General features: G+C 48.0%; 1 protein-coding gene across 1 annotated transcript in view; it reads right to left on the reverse strand.

Annotated features, from left to right (window-relative positions):
• Positions 1-17,712, reverse strand: part of LOC119967970 (collagen alpha-1(XIX) chain) — a 287,876-nt gene that overhangs the window by 200,469 nt on the left and 69,695 nt on the right. Inside the window, exons 6-8 of the mRNA XM_038801071.1 lie at positions 14,870-15,145; positions 14,606-14,686; positions 13,464-13,562 (exon numbers count right to left, since the gene is read on the reverse strand). Coding sequence (XP_038656999.1) covers positions 13,464-13,562; positions 14,606-14,686; positions 14,870-15,145 — 456 coding nt within the window. The remainder of the gene's footprint in view (positions 1-13,463; positions 13,563-14,605; positions 14,687-14,869; positions 15,146-17,712) is intronic.

Raw genomic sequence — 17,712 nt, forward strand, 5'->3', positions numbered from 1 at the left:
CAGGGATAATCCAGGGAATTATAGACCTGTGAGCTTGACGTCAGTGGTAGGCAAACTATTGGAGAAGATACTGAGGGATAGGATCTATTCACATCTGGAAGAAAATAGACTTATCAGTGATAGGCAGCATGGTTTTGTGCAGGGAAGGTCATGCCTTACAAACCTAATAGAATTCTTTGAGGAAGTGACAAAGTTAATTGATGAGGGAAGAGCTGTAGATGTTGTATACATGGACTTTAGTAAGGCATTTGATAAGGTTTCCCATGGCAGGTTGATGGAAAAAGTGAAGTCGTATGGGGTTCAGGGTGTACTAGCTAGATGGATAAAGAACTGGCTGGGCAACAGGAGACAGAGAGTACTGGTGGAAGGGAGTGTCTCAAAATGGAGAAGGGATCCGTGCTCGGACCACTGTTGTTTGTGATCTACATAAATGACCTAGAGGAAGGTATAGGTGGTCTGATTAGTAAGTTTGCAGATGATACTAAGATTGGTGGAGTTGCAGATAGCGAGGAGGGCTGTCAGAGAATACAACAAAATATAGATAGATTGGAGAGTTGGGCAGAGAAATGGCAGATGGAGTTCAATCCAGGCAAATGCGAGGTGATGCATTTTGGAAGATCAAATTCAAGAGCGGACTATATGGTGAATGGAAGGGTCTTGGGGAAAATTGATGTGCAGAGAGATCTGGGAGTTCAGGTCCATTGTACCCTGAAGGTGGCAACGCAGGTTGATAGAGTGGTCAAGAAGGCATACAGCATGCTTGCCTTCATCGGACGGGGTATTGAGTACAAGAGTAGGCAGGTCATGTTACAGTTGTATAGGACTTTGGTTCGGCCACATTTGGAATACTGCGTGCAGTTCTGGTCGCCACATCACCAGAAGGATGTGGATGCCTTGGAGAGGGTGCAGAGGAGGTTCACCAGGATGTTGCCTGGTATGGAGGGTGCTAGCTATGAAGAAAGGTTGAGTAGATTAGGATTGTTTTTGTTGGAAAGACGGAGGTTGAGGGGGGACCTGATTGAGGTCTACAAAATTATGAGAGGTATGGGCAGGGTGGACAGCAACAAGCTTTTCCCAAGAGTGGGGGTGTCAGTTACAAGGGGTCATGATTTCAAGGTGAGGGGGAGAAAGTTTAAGGGAGATGTGCATGGAAAGTTTTTTACGCAGAGGGTGGTGGGTGCCTGGAACGCTTTACCAGCGGAGGTGGTAGAGGCGGGCACAATAGCATTATTTAAAAAGCATCTAGACAGGTTTATGAATGGGCGGGAACAGAGGGAAGTAGACCTTGGAAAATAGGAGACAGGTTTAGATAAAGGATCTGGATCGGCGCAGGCTGGGAGGGTCGAAGGGCCTGTTCCTGTGCTGTAATTTCCTTTGTTCTTTGACGAAGTGACAAAGTTAATTGATGAGGGTAGATGTCAGTGAAGTCATATGGGGTTCAGGGTGTACTAGCTAGATGGATAAAGAACTGGCTGGGCAACAGGAGACAGAGAGTAGTGGTGGAAGGGAGTGTCTCAAAATGGAGAAAGGTGACTAGTGGTGTTCCACAGGGATCCGTGCTCGGACCACTGTTGTTTGTGATATACATAAATGATCTGGATGAAGGTATAGGTGGTCTGGTTAGCAATTTTGCAGATGATACTAAGATTGGTGGAGTTGCAGCTAGCGAGGAGGACTGTCAGAGAATACAGCAAAATATAGATGGATTGCAGAGTTGGGCAAAGAAATGGCAGATGGAGTTCAATCCAGGCAAATGCAAGGTGATGCATTTTGGAAGATCTAATTCAAGAGCGGACTATAGGGTCAATGAAAGAGTCCTGGAGAAAATTGATGTTCAGAGAGATCTGGGAGTTCAGGTCCATTGTACCCTGAAAGTGGCAACGCAGGTCGATAGAGTGGTCAAGAAGGCATACACCATGCTTGCCTTCATCGGATGGGGTATTAAGTACAGGAGGCGGCAGGTCATGTTACAGTTGTATAGGGCCTTGGTTAGGCCACATTTGGAATACTGTGTGCAGTTCTGGTCGCCACATTACCAGAAGGATGTGGGTGCTTTAGAGAGGGTGCAGAGGAGGTTCACCAGGATGTTGCCTGGTATGGAGGGTGCTAGCTATGAAGAAAGGTTGAGTAGATTAGGATTGTTTTCGTTGGAAAGACGGAGGTTGAGGGGGGGACCTGATTGAGGTCTACAATATTATGAGAGATATGGACAGGGTGGATAGCAGCAAGCTTTTTCCAAGAGTGGGGTGTCAATTACAAGGGGTCACGATTTCAAGGTGAGAGGGGGAAAGTTTAAGGGATATGTGCGTGGAAAGTTTTTTACCCAGAGGGTGATGGGTGATGGAACGCTTTGCCAGTGGAGGTGGTAGAGGTTGGCACGATAGCATCATTTAAGATGCATCTAGACATATATGAACGGGCGGGGAACAGAGGGAAGTAGATCCTTGGAAAATAGGCGACAGGTTTAGATAAAGCATCTGGATCGGCGCAGGCTGGGAGGACCGAAGGGCCTGTTCCTGTGCTGTAATTTTCTTTGTTCTTTGTTCTTGAGGCCGCAACATACCACCATCTACATTTCATAGATAAGCCAATGGACTAATTTGTGTATTCTTTTAAACTTTTATTTTGACTCTTTACTGATTATTTCTGACCTGTGTGCATAGAGTCTTTATTATTTTTCCTCAGAATTTAGTAACGAATAAATATACTCTTTCTTTGACTCAAGAAAGTCTGGTAAATTGGCTCCTTATAAATTGAGAAAAGATTCCATGGGGAAATGATTTTAAACAAAACATTGTTGAAACCTACTGAGCCGGTTGAATAAAAAGGAAGCCAGGTCGTTCCTCCTTAACTGATTGTAACACAATTAATTCTTTACTTGTGTTGCAAAACACTTTACTTCATATATCTTTAAACATTGCTCTACAGGATTTGAGGCTGCGCCTACATCTACATACCACTGAGAGAATTACCATTAGCATCGTCATCTCCTCCTCCACTATCTCCCCATCTACCCACACATGCCAGCTTAAAGGAGACAAGTAACTCATCAATTTCCATTTCACTCTGCTCTCCAGAGAACTGTCAAAGGGAGGATGTTACTGTGCAGATTCTAAGGATTTTCTGCTGCCAATGTGCTTTACATAGTTCTGCAGTTGAAGCCAGTGTAAATTCTGTCAACTCGACTGCAAATTCAATTATTTTCTCTGCTCCCAGTGTTGGTTCTAATAAGATACTCAAGCTGTTGCTGGGGTCAATCATACATAGGCTCAACTTTACAAAACTACAGTTTACAGAACGTACAGTGGGACACAGGTCATAATTTAAAGGGAAGGTTCAGCAGAAGTAAAGAATATTATTTATTCAGGTCTCAGCCAGATCAATCGTCTGCCTATCCAGAGTAATGCAGAACCAATTGTTATGTATGTGATAGATGTGAAGAGATAGATAATCACAGATTTGCAAATTGGGTGCATAGCCAGAATCATATTGCACACTCTCAATGTGCGAAGCTCATGTATGGAAGTAATTGCTGTCATTAAGAACCCTGCCAAATAAAACACAAACACTTTGCCTGGCTCAACATTAATCTCTCTGCTGAGCCCCAATTTCCTTATAACACGGCTTCTGTGATACACTAAGAAAACTATTATCAAGTTAGTACCTTGTCTCATGATGGTAAGCCTTGTTCCTGGACCTGCCAACAATATTTTTTCCTTGGCCACAGCTGTTCCAGCCAAATAGTGTAAATTCATCCATCTTTATTGTTGTTTTAACAAGAAGGTAGGGCGCGATTCTCCGCTCCCCACACCGGGTGGGAGAATCGCAGGAGGGCCGGGAAAATCACGACACGCCGCCCTGGCACCCACCGCGATTCTCCCACCCCCCCCCCCCCCCCCCCCAAAATGGCGTGTCGCGTTTTTCGACATGCTGCTCGGAGAATAGCCGCTCGCCGTTTTTCACGGCAACCGCCGATTCTCCGGCCCGGATGGGCCGAGCGGACTCACGAACCCGACCGGTTCAAGCCGGCGGCAACCACACCTGGTCGCTGCCGTCATGAACAGCGCGCGACAGGTAAGTGTGGGGCCTGTGGGGGGGGGCGGAGGGAGGATTCGAGCACCACGGGCGTGCTCATGAGGTGACTGGCCCGCGATCGGTGCCCACAGATCTTCGGGCCGGCGTCTCTAAGAGACACACTCTTTTCCCTCCGCCGCCCCACAAGATCAAGCCACCATGTCTTGCGGGGGCAGCGGAGGGGAAGACGGCAACCACGCATGCGCGGGTTGGAGCCGGCCAACCTGCGCATGCGCGGCTGACGTCACCTCGGCGCCACCGGCCGCATCATTCCCGGCGCGCCGATTTGACGCAAGCATCAAGGCCGGGTGTTCGGGATTCACAAACCACCGCTCCTAGCCCCCTTGGAGGGGGGGGGGGGGGGGGGGGGGGGGAGAGGGGGATAATAGGGTGCGAGGAGCGGCCTCTGACGCCGGAGTGAAACACTCCGGGTTTCACTCCGGTGTCGGCACAGTCTCCCGTTGGGAAAATTTCGCCCGTAGTTTTTAAAAAGCCTGGCTTCACTTGGACTCCCAACAGTGACAGAACGATTCAGAGATCAGAACATGATGCCTCAAAGTCAATTAAGCCCTTCTCAATAGTTAACTCAAATGCTGTTTTTAGTCCACATAATTAGCTGTTTAATGAATCTTAATTAACATAAAAATGACTGTCACCCTGAGAAGAAAACTACTTAATTAGAATTATTATATCACCCCTCAGTCTTAATTTTTTTTTCCAACCAGATTTTGCAGACACTTAATTGAGCACTCGGAAACGAGCATCTCATTAAATGTTTCTCACATCGTACCCCAGAGAGCACACATCAATAACTGGCCACTTGACTTGTGACTCACAGGAACATATGGTTCTATGGGTATTGTCATATGTGGAGTTACACCTGTTGCAGCGAAGGGATTCCAGACATTCCTTCTCTGCCATTTCATTTATTGCACCATCTCTAAGGAGTGTTCAGAGATGCGCCACAGCCCAATGACTCAAGTCCAAATTGCCTAATTTTTCACACATTTCCTACAAAAGAAAGGACGTTAGGAAAATAACCCAAAGCATCAAAGTCAATGAATTCTCTGCCAATGTGCGTGGGCATCTGAATCGTCTTCAGACCTGCGTTGCCAATGTTGCCAAAGAGTGTCGTGACAGGATGGCAATGAATATACGGATAGGCAGTTGACTTTGGTGTCTGTCCACCTCAGGAAAGGATGGACTGCATCCAGGGTGTGCCTCACTTCTGTTTCAACATTGTCTGTTGTGCCTGCAGAGGCTGATTCATGAGTGGCAGCCCCTTTCCACTCAACATCATGTCTCAATACCAAAGCAAAATACTGCAAATGCCAGAAGTCTGAAATCAAAACAGAAAATTCCGGAAATACTCAGCGGACTTGAATCTCCATTTGGGAGACTATGGCCAGAACCTTCCGCTTCGGAGACTAAGAGCTGACGCCGGGGCTGAATTGCATTAGTTCTACAGCCCCAAAAGCAGCGCCGGTCACGCAGTGATTCAGGATGCCCTAATGAGCTGGCACGAGCGCCAGGTGGAACTAGTGCAATTCGAACGAACGCTGGCATGTGATTTGATGGGATTGGGACTGCCATTTGAGAGCCTGGCAAGCTGCAGCTACATATAAGCACTCCAATCCCCACACACTCTCATTTCAACCAGGAAAATGCCATCCCTGAAGATCGGCCCTGATGTTTGCAGATGCCGAACTGGAGACCTTGCTGGATGACATGGATGGCAGGCAGAATACCTTGCTTCCCCCTGGGTGGGAAAGGGACTACCACCCATTGACGTCAATCAGGCCATTAAGACCCATTCACATCCCCGAGCTTCAGTCGTGGACCTTGGTCCTGCCACCGGGGGGGGGGAGGTGGGGGGTTTATCCATCGCGATCGGGTTGGCGCATGGCGCCACTCCCGGTTTTGCCCCGATGTCCGATTCTCCGTCCCATTGGGGAACGTGATCCAGGCATACCGGGACGGAGAATCCCACCCAGAAGATCTGGCAGCATTTGTGGAGGGAGTAACAGAGTTAACTTTTCAGATCAATGACTATCCAGATTTTCTCATTTTGTTCGGGATTTCCGCCGTGTGCTTTGTGGACTGGTTTTAGGGAGACGGGAGGAAATTACTCACCACAGGATTCCTAGCCTCTGATATGCTCTTGCAGCCACAGTATTGGTATGGCTAGTCCAGTTAATTTCTGGTCAATGCTAACCCCCAGGATGTTGATTGCGGGGGAATCATGATGATAATGCCATTAAAATGAAAATGAAAATCGCTTATTGTCACGAGTAGGCTTCAATGAAGTCACTGTGAAAATCCCCTATTCGCCACATTCCGACACCTGTCCGGGGAGGCTGGTACGGGAATCGAACCGTGCTGCTGGCCTGCTTGGTCTGCTTTAAAAGCCAGCGATTTAGCCTGGTGAGCGAAACCAGCCCCTAAATGTCAAGGGGTGATGGTTAGATTCTCATTTTTTAGAGATGGCCATTATCTGGCAGTTGTGTGACACTAATGTTATCTGAACTTTCAGCCCAAGGTTAAATGTTATCCAGGTCTTGCTGCAGTTGTCCAGTCATTGTCTGCTTCAGTATCTGAGGGGTAACAAATAGTACTGAAGATTGTGCAATCATCAACATCCCAACTTCTGACCTTCTCACTTTTTCTGACTTCAACCCCTCGACACGCATCCAGTCCTGGCCACCGCCTGGGTACATAAAAGAGTCTGTTGTTTCCTGGGTCAACTTTGTCATGAAAACAGTTCCCATGTTATCTTGTCTTCAATCTAGCAGGAATGGTCAGTGCCATTAACTTCTTCATGGCAACCTATACCTCTCACTCCTTGTTTCTCTGAGGATGTGGAGGGGGAGGGGGGGGGGCACGGTGGCACAGCTGTTAGCACTGCTGCCTCACAGCACTGGGGGACCCGGGTTCATTTCCGGCCTTGGGTCACTGTCTGTGCGGAGTCTGTACTTTCTCCCCGTGTCTGTGCAGGTTTTTCCGGGTTCTCCGGTTTCCTCCCACAGTCCAAAGATGCACAGTTAGGTGGATTGGCCATGCTAAATTGGCCCTTAGCGTCCAAACAATGTGCAGGTTACATGGGGTTATTGGGTCATGGGGATGGAGTCGGCCTCAGTAGGGTGCACTTTCAGCGGGTCGGTGCAGACCCGATGGGCCGAATGGCTTCCTTCTGCACTGTGGAGATTCTAAATGCCCTCCATCACTGACATCTGTCCCTGTTGTCTGGATTCCTTTTAGTCTATTGAGGAACTCACTCAATCATGCTAAGGTTGTGTGATGTCTCTCACTCCTGCTCACAGTACTCCTATGTTCCCATTGTCTGTCTTGTGCGATTGCAGGGTAACGGCACAGGATTCACTTAATTGATCTAATGACACAAAATACAAAAGGACTATAAGTGCAATTAACATAATTCCTAACATTATAACCAGTCTAATGACACGGTGCATTAGCAGGAGCTGACCATCTGTTGGTGTCTATCATCTCAGCCTCACAAGCAACAGAAAATAGGAAGATGTCAAGACTGAGGCAAAAGGGATAAGAAATCGCCGTTCAAGTACTGGCACAGATTTCGCGGAGTAACCCAGCGCGAATCCTAATGCGTCTCAGGTTTAAGCACACGGTCGATGGAATTCAAGGGCTTGGAGAAGGGACGGAGCATGATACCAGGGAAAGAGAGAATTCCGTTAACGTGGAGACACTGGAGAAGCTGGGGTTGTCCGCCTTGGAGTAAAGAAGGTCAAGGGAAGGTTTAATAGAGATGTTTGAAATTCTGAGGTGTTTTGACAGAGTAGATGGGGAGAAACTCTGTCTGTCGCCTGGAGGACACAAGGAAAAGATAATTGGCTCAGGTTCCAGCAGGAAGTGAGGAAAAGTGTATGTAGACTCGTCAATTATTCTGATCTTGGCCAAACTTCCCGAAAGAGTGATGAGAGCTGATTCAATAGCAACTTGCAAAAGGGGATTGGATAACTACTTGAAAAGGAATAACACACTGGGCGGCACGGTAGCACACAGTGGTTAGCACTGTGGCCTCACAGCGCCAGGGTCTCAGTTTGATTCCCGGCTTGGGTCACTGTCTGTGCGGAGTCTGCACGTTCCCCCCGTGTCTGCGTGGGTTTCCTCCGGGCGCTCCCGAAAGTCCCGAAAGACGTGCTGTTAGGGGAATTGGACATTCTGAATTCTCCCTCTGTGTACCCGAACAGGCGCCGGAATGTGGGGACTTGGGGCTTTTCACAGTAACTTCATTGCAGTGTTAATGTAAGCCTACTTGTGACAATAAAGATTATTATTATTGCTGAATCCGGAGTAAAAGACCAGGGGATTGGGCCGAACTGGATAGTTCTGTTCAAAGAGTTGGCACTGACAGCATATCTGCTGTGAGATGCTATGGGCACGATTGAACACACAAAAAAAAAAGTCCGGTTTTGGGCGCGAATAGCAGGGAATTTCTCGGCACCTGCAGTGCTGAGAGCAACTCCGTTATCAAGCGGGACTCTTTTCCTTCTGGCCTCGGTCGGGGACTCCTCGCCGAGTCCGCACTTACCTCATTTCATTTTTAAATGTCGCCCGATCTCTTGCCTCCCCCTCGGCATCCCCACTGCACCCCGAGGCCTCCCCCTCACTCCACCTTTTAAATGCAGGGAACCCCTACGGCTGATCCCTGGCACGGGCAACCTGGCACCCGGGCACCTTGGCACTAGCACACTAGCAGTGCCCCTGCCAGCTTGGCAGAGCCACCTGGTGCCCAGGTAGCACCGCCAAGGTGCCAGGCTTGCAGTTCCAAGGTGCTCAGGCACCAGTGGGAGTGCCAGGTACTACCATGCCCAGTGCGAGGGGGCAGGGTTTCTGGACAGCATTTCACTTGAAGAGTGGGGCTCCCGACAGGCACTGAGGCACCACTTCTGCTAATGTGACAGGAGCTGCCATGCACAAAATCACAATGCAAACTGTAAGTTCCACCTGCAATCACATGCAGCGGGCAGGAAGTGTCCAACCATGGCATCAGGCCGGGGAGAACTGTAAAAGGTCAGCCTCTACCAATGCCAGTCTCTGCAGGCAGGGTGAATTGGGGTCAACTGGGAGAAATGGTCAAATACCTGCAGGTCCATCTGGAAAACGTTTTGCAGCCTCTAATCCCCTTGATACCCTCGATCGGTTACCCCCTCCCATCACTGCCTCCCCCATCCCCCCCCCCCCCCCCCCCCTCCCCCCCGCCACTCTGATTTAGACAAAGACAAAACCTCACCTCAGATCCAAAGAGTGAAACAACCCGCTTCTGGTGCACAACACCTTTCTGCTGTCTGGAAGCAGGAGGCTTAAATTCTCACGGGATCTATACCAAAATTCTTCATACTCTATGCATCAGAAAGTCGAGGCCACCTGACACATTTGGAAGAATTAGGAATCACAAGACCAGTACAGTGCCACCTCGCGTTGCCCTTTCACCTGGGGCAGCACTCAAACACTGATCCTTGATATCCATCCACCACACTGATTGCGCATTAATAACACTCTGTCCAACATGTCTCACACAACTATTGAGCCCTTTGGTATGGTTAGGGAATTGGTTATGCTGCAGAATTGGCAATCCTAGAGGCCAGCGTTGACAATTTAAACAAGGTGACTTCAAATCCCATCATGTGGCAGATTGTGAATTTGAATTCAGCTCTTATTTTTAGATCCGAAAGAAAATAATTTTCAATAATACAAAAGTGACCAGGAACCCACTGAATTATTGTGGAAAGTCAACTGGTTCACTAATGTCCATGGGGGAGGGATTCATGTCGTCCTTGCCTGGGCTGGCCTATATGTGAAGCCAGTGCCAAATCAATATGGGTGATTCTTGACTATCTTCTAAAGCAGTCTAAGTGATCACCCGGATCTGAACCGTGAATGTCAGTGCTACCCACACCCCAAGAACAAATGTAACCATCTCTAACGTGTATTTTCCCTTCTACCTTTATATTGCTAAGTCCTTCTGTTTAATCAATGTGAAGATCCAAAGTACAAAATGTGCCATTTCATCAGAAAGTAGCACATAGATCAAACTGTACAGGTGCATTAACTCCATGTTTATGCAGCAGATAAGTCTCAGGGGAAGAGACAAGCAATCGGGAAAACACTGAATTGAAAACTGCAGCGCGCAGTGTGAGATGCTAATGTTTCACGCACAAGCTTCCCTCATCGTCCTACTGTTAGGTCAAACACAATACATCGATTTGGCAATTGTTTATAGTTTGCTGGAACTGCTCAGACCAGTTTCCCAAACTTTTCGGGCCACGGAACCCTTCTGACTCCCAAGATCCAAGTCACGGCCTCTCGCAAGATTCCGTTGAATCTGGAGAGAGATTGGGGTGCCGCGAATCTTGCAAGGGGCCTCACGCAAGATTCGATGGCCTCATCCTGACAGCAATTCAGGTACAACGAGGCTGCTCCCGTTGGTATAAAATCCCACAACCCATGCTAAATTGTCCCTTAATTGGAAAAAATGAATTGGGTACTCTAAATTTATAAAAAAGTAAAAAAAATAAAATAAAATTGGCTGAGTAATAGGAAGCTGAGAGTAATGGGGCTGGAGTCTCGGATTTTGAGGCTGCGTCCGGAGGAAGTGTCTGCTTTTACTATGAAAAAGCATTGGCTAGGCCCCAGTACCGATGCTCCGACTGATAAGGGGTTGCAGTTGTGCCACGTAAAACGCATGACCTTTCCCATATAAACGCCTGGAGAATTGCTGGGTCCAGGGCCGCGCATGCGCACCGTGACAGCCTGCAGAAGGTCACGTCGTACAACATGGCAAAGGCTGCGCGCGGACCCGACCTACCAGGTAGTACCCCCCCCCCCCCCCCCCCCCCGGCCAACCCCCACCAGTCCCTCAGAGCACACGTGTCCTGCGCCGTTGGGATCCATCGGGGGCGGAACGTCGGGGGAGGACCTTCAGGTAACATCCTGCGGCAGTCCCAACAGCGTGTGGCATATTCCTCGATGACGATATTTTGCGAGCTGGAGGTAGATTTGCAATGGAATTCCCCAGGGAGTAGTATTGGGACCCTTGCTCTTCCTACATATTAATTATCTAAGTCTTGGTGTGCAGGAGACCATTTCAAAGTTTGAGGAATACGCAAAACTTGGAAACATGGTAAACTGTGAGCAGAACAGCGTAGAACATAGAACAGTACAGCACAGAACAGGCCCTTCGGCCCTCAATGTTGTGCCGAGCCATGATCACCCTACTCAAACCCACGTATCCACCCTATACCCGTAACCCAACAACCCCCCCTTAACCTTACTTTTATTAGGACACTACGGGCAATTTAGCATGGCCAATCCACCTAACCCGCACATCTTTGGACTGTGGGAGGAAACCGGAGCACCCGGAGGAAACCCACGCACACAGGGGGAGGACGTGCAGACTCCACACAGACAGTGACCCACCCGGGAATCGAACCTGGGACCCTGGAGCTGTGAAGCATTTATGCTAACCACCATGCTACCCTGCTGCCCCAAACATTAAATGGACAGAAAGTTTGATGGAGTGGGCCGCCAGGTGGAAGATGAAGTTCAATGCAGAGAAGTGTGAGGTGACGCACTTTGATAGTAAGAACATGGACAGACAATATAAAGTAAGGGGTACAATTCTTAGGGGTGCAGGAGCAGAGGGACCTGGGAGCATATGTGCATGGATCATTGAATTTGGCAGGTCAGATGGAGTTAATAAAGCAAATAGTATCCTGTTTTTTATTAATAAGGTCATAGAGTATAAGAGCAAGGAGATTATGCTGAACGTGTACAAGACACTAGTTAGACACTCGAGAAAGATGTGAAAACCTTGGAAAGAGTGCAGAAGAGGTTTACAAAAATGATTCCAGAGATGCGAAACTTCTATGATGAGGATAGTTTGGAGACATCGGGACAGTGCTCCTTGGAGAAAAGGAAGCAAAGAGATTTGATAGAGCTGTTTGAAATCATGAGAAGGCTGGACAGAGTAGATAGGGAGAAAATATTCCTGCTCGTAAAAGGATCAAGAACCAGAGGGCGCAGATTTAAACTAATTTGCAAAAGAAGCAAATCTGATGTGAGAAAAAAAAACACTTTGTCCCACGAGTGGTTCAGGTCCAGAATGCACCACCTGGAATTGTGGCGAAGACAGGTTCAATCGAGGTACTCAAGATGGCAAGCAATGATTACCTGAATAGAGACAATGTGCAAGGGTACGGGGAAAAGACAGGGGAATGACACTAAGTCATAATGCTCATTTGCAGAGCTGGTGCAGACATGCTGGGCTGAATGGCCTGCTTCTGCACTGTATTGATTCTAAGTACTGATGGAACTTCTAAGAAACATTTTCATTGTGTGTAGCAGTTAAACCACAAAATATTGTATGTTTTTGTGTAATACAAAAACAAATTTACAGAAGTTTTTTTCTCACTCTTTCATACACTCACACACACGCATACACTCACTTCCCTCTCTCTCATGCACACTCATCTTCCTCTCTCACACTTTTTTTCATTCTCACCTCCCTCTCTTGCCTTCCCTCTCATGCACACACACTCATTTCTCTCTTTCACACATGCATACCCACCTCTCTCTCGCTCTTTCACACTCCCACCTCTCTCTCTCTTTCACACTGATGTACCATCAATTTGACTCAAGACACATTTAGGATCCGAACTGTGGCTTTAATCAGCTAGTTGTTAGCCCGGTGGTCGATGACAGAGAATGACCGACCGCCGGGAACTCTGGGTACTTATACCCCACTTCGGAGGCGGGGCTTACTTGCCTCTCAACCAATTGGAGAGCAGTCACATGACTAGTCTCAACCAATCGGACGAGAGGCACATGACCAGCCAGAGCCAATGGGAAGCCAGTGCTCTGCACCAATGGCAGTGTTCATATCCATACCACCACACACACCCATCTCTCTCTTTCTCTTTCACACTCTCACCTTTCTCCCTTGTTCCATGGCTGCTGTCCCTCCTGCCTCATGGCCGCTGTATACCTCGCTCTACCATCCGCTCGCATCCTCGCCTAACCTTGGAGGACTTACTTTCCTGCTGTTTCCAGTTTGTCCACTAATGGGCCCATGAGCAGCCAATGCAGGGAGAAACCATCTTTGGATTGGCCTAGCAGCTTCATAGCATTTAAAAAATGTTATACATAAGCCTGGGCTGCCGCCCTGGATATATCCAATAGAACCCTCTGGTTCCGCAGAAAACAGTTTGGAAAACCCTCGTTTAGAATACGCTACTCTCAACCTGCTCCTGGCAAAATATTTGAAATACTGTCACCTGAAAAGACTATAACTTGAAGTTCACACTACCTGTACTGCGAAATTTTCAGCCAGAGCCAAAATCTTGAAGCCTCACCTTCTGATTGTCACTTTTTGGTTTTGATTGTGTCGATTTCTGTCTCATAAGATTCATTGATGTCACGATGGATGGAGAGGAGTCACCTTCGAGTGAGCACTGGGGACATGAATATTTCACCTTTCATTCATACAATTCAATGAACAGTATATAACAAGATGCTCTCTTCATTTATCAATTTTATTCCCTTGAGTTGAAACTACTGCTATTGTTACTTTGCCCTGTGATATTCCCCCTGCCCACACCACTATCAATATGATTTGAGACACAGGACCCTTTTAAAGGTACCATAGCAGCGAAGGGAATTCCAATGCAGATATGGAGCACACTTGCGGCAGGAGTATTAAAGTATAGGTGAAAGTTAAAGGGTTGAAGATAATTGAAGGAAGTGACAGAATTGGGTGGGGCTGGGGACAAGACGAAAAACCTTCCAACCAAATGCTAAATCTGACGAGCGGGGCAGCATGGTTGCACAATGGTTAGCACTGCTGCCCCACGGCACCGAGAATCGGGGTTTGATCCCGGCCCTGGATCACTGTCTGTGGGGAGTTTGCACATTCTCCCCGTGTCTGCGTGGGCCTCACCTCCACAACCCAAAGATGTGCCGGTGAGGTGGATTGGCTGCGCTAAATTGCCCCTTAATTGGAGAAAAAAATAATTGGGTACTCTGAATTTTAAGCAAAAAAAAAAAACTGACGAGGGAGAGGACAGAAGTGAATCGGAAGTATTGGGGGCTGCACTTTAGGAAGGCTGTGTGGGCATTAGAGAGGGTACAGACAAGAATCAGGAGAATGGTTCGAGGGATGAGGAACTTCAGTTACGGAAACAGATTGAAGAAGTTGAGCAGGGGGTTGAGAGAAGATCTGAGGGAGGCATTTAAAATCACGAGGGGTCTGAACAAAATGAGTAGGGAGAAACACTTCCCATTGGTGGAAATTCTCAATTTCACCTATGCTGCGATGTTCTGCTCCATTGTGCACCTCACACACAACTATAACTGCTTCAAAATTCCGATAATAAGCTAACAAATAAGAATTAAGTTCAAGCAATCACTTTACTATCTGGCGATCTCAGTACTTCTATCTATTTAGGTGCAAACTTGACCTTAATAAGTTGGTCAAGAGTAAAATCGAATGTCTTACCAGGCTACCTGGCACTCGACAGCAGGTCTCCAATTCTATTAATTGAGGGTTGCAGTAAACCATTATCCTTTGAAGGTCAAACTACAGAAAGAATTCAGAAACAGATTATTTTAGATTTTCCTTTCATAACGCCAACCAATTTAAATAGTCATTATAGATTCTCCAATTTACTGCCAATTAAACTTGAATTAGTTGACAGAAAATGGTCTGCAATTTGGCTTCAGTCAAAATTCAAAATCCTCCGATGGGTTTACGGTCACTTACATCGACCGGTGTCCTATCCGTAACACGGATGCCGATTGACATCTCCCCGTGGACATCTATGCTTTCCATCTCTTCACTTCGCTTGCTGTCAACCAGCTTACAGTCCTTGTAAAGCGACACTGACCCAGACTTCACATTAATCGCCAACTTGTGCCACTGCCGGTCAAAAAGAGAGCCCAGTTCGCGCTTCTTAAATGTCAAATGCAACGTTTTTCCCGAGGCCCCCTTGGCGTTGTATTCGACCACCTTTCTGCTTCCGTCAATAGAGATGGAGGCCTGAAGAATGAACAAGAGAGATGTTAGGCTGAGGACACATGGATAATCAATTCCTGAGTCCGCTGAGCGCTCATGGTAATCAATTCATGGTGAGATTTTAGATCTATTGGTCTGGGATGTTGGTTTAGGGGTGCGGTAGCGAATTCTACCCTGTGATAGTAAAAAAGAAGCTTGAATTCTATTGAGCTGGATAATGCTGTGTAGTCTCCAGTTTACTCAAGGGCAGCAGGGTAGCATGGTGGTTAGCATAAATGCTTCACAGCTCCAGGGTCCCAGGTTCGATTCCCGGCTGGGTCACTGTCTGTGTGGAGTCTGCACGTCCTCCCCCTGTGTGCGTGGGTTTCCTCCGGGTGCTCCGGTTTCCTCCCACAGTCCAAAGATGTGCGGGTTAGGTGGATTGGCCATGCTAAATTGCCCGTAGTGTCCTAATAAAAGTAAGGTTAAGGGGGGGGGGGGGGGGGGTTGTTGGGTTATGGGTATAGGGTGGATACGTGGGTTTGAGTAGGGTGATCATGGCTCGGCACAACATTGAGGGCCGAAGGGCCTGTTCTGTGCTGTACTGTTCTATGTTCTATGTTCTAGCGTGGCGTTTTTGATCTGTGTGTACTGAGGTGTCACTTGGATAGGGAGTGAGGATATTACAAGAGGCATTTGAACCAGGGGCTTAGCGAGGAAGTGGGACAGGTTCTCATTCCTGCTTCATACACGTGATCATTGTTCACCAAAAGCTTGAGAGGATGGGCAGGTAGCTGATGCTTATTGTCCAGACTCAAACAGAAATGATGGCCACCAATTGGGTGACCAGACAATGGTCAGCACCTGCCTCACAGCACCAGGGACCTGGGTTCAATTCCGGCCTTCGGTGAATGTCCCTGTGGAGTTTGCACTTTCTCCCTGTGTGTGCGTGGGTTTCGTCCGGGTGCTCCTGTTTCATCCCACAGTCCAAAGATGTGCAGGTGAGGTGGATTGGCCATGCTGAAATTGCCCCTTAGTGTCCAAAGATGTGCAGGTTATGTTGGGTTAAGGGGAGAGGGCAGGGGAGTGGGCCTAGGTAAGGTGACTTTCCAGAGGGCCGGTGCAGACTCAATGGGCTGAATGGCCTCCTTCTACACTGTAGGGATTCTATGATTTCTGTGTAATTCGATGTAATTCTTCACTCTTAGTTCATGCTCCTACATATTTTTGTTAGCAGTTCTTATATCTTGTAGTCTTTCCTCTCGGTCCATTTCATGCCCTTTGCTTTTTTTCTCCCCCCACATTTCCTGTCAGCCAACCATTTCACCTTTCATTTCTGCCCTCTCTGCATTCTCTGATCCCATTACTACTCCTCAGCTTTCCTACTCTCCCAGGTCTGAATATCTCTTTAATACACTCGCTGGCATCCTTTCAGACTTCCTCGGTATTGCCTGTAGACCCAATCAAGGCTCTGGAATGACTTTCTTCCGAGCTGCAATCCCAAGGAAATGCCGATTGACATCCTGGCTTCAATTGAAATTTGACTCATTTTGTGCCGCTGTGTGTAATAACCTGCACGGGACGTACTGGGTGGGGATGATTGTTTTCCCTGTGCTCCTTGAAGAGTACAAGCTCTCCCGCTAGGCTCAGGGAAGCTTATCCGTACTTATATAAAAGGTCGGCCAGTCTGGAAACGACCGTCAGGAGAGAGCATCCGGTGAGGTTCAATTGGTGCTCCTGTAAATAATTGTTGCAAAATAAATTTTTTGCTGATTCCGGACTTCCCGTGCCTTATTAAACTGTGCCCCATACTGAAATCTCCCTACCTCCTGCCATACTTTAATCACCACTGTGATGGTGCGGTAGGGCTCCTCATTCTCCTCTTTCAACTACATTCTTACACCCTTGGACATTGAAAATCCTTTTAAAGTTGTCACTGTTTATGATCTTCCAAAAGCCCCTTCCCGGGTTTTTCCCAGAGGTGCCTACCCAGTTGTCGGCCTCAGCTTGCACACTCATGCTGCATGATTCTCCATCGGCGGGATCCTTCGTCCCGGCGGCAGCACACACAGGCCCCCACATTTCCCGAAGGAGTGGGGCGGCCCACAATGGGAAAACCCACTGTCCGGCTGCGGGAACGAAGACTCACACAATCGGCAGGGATGCGTCACTCCAGAAAATGGGGCTGGCAGGACGGAGAATCCCGCCCCTCATCTATGATGTGATGGCGTTTGGCCCAGAAGCAAACGGTTTTAGGGGCAGCACGGTAGCATGGTGGTTAGCATAAATGCTTCACAGCTCCAGGGTCCCAGGTTCGATTCCCGGCTGGGTCACTGTCTGTGTGGAGTCTGCACGTCCTCCCCCTGTGTGCATGGGTTTCCTCCGGGTGCTCCGGTTTCCTCCCACAGTCCAAAGATGTGCGGGTTAGGTGGATTGGCCATGCTAAATTGCCCGTAGTGTCCGAATAAAAGTAAGGTTAATGGGGGGGGGTTGTGGGTTATTGGGTTACGGGTACAGGGTGGATATGTGGGTTTGAGTAGGGTGATCATTGCTCGGCACAACATCGAGGGCCGAAGGGCTTGTTCTGTGCTGTACTGTTCTATGTTCTATGT

The sequence above is a fragment of the Scyliorhinus canicula genome, chromosome 6 (genome assembly GCF_902713615.1).
Source record: "Scyliorhinus canicula chromosome 6, sScyCan1.1, whole genome shotgun sequence".
Classification (NCBI taxonomy): Eukaryota; Metazoa; Chordata; class Chondrichthyes; order Carcharhiniformes; family Scyliorhinidae; genus Scyliorhinus; species Scyliorhinus canicula.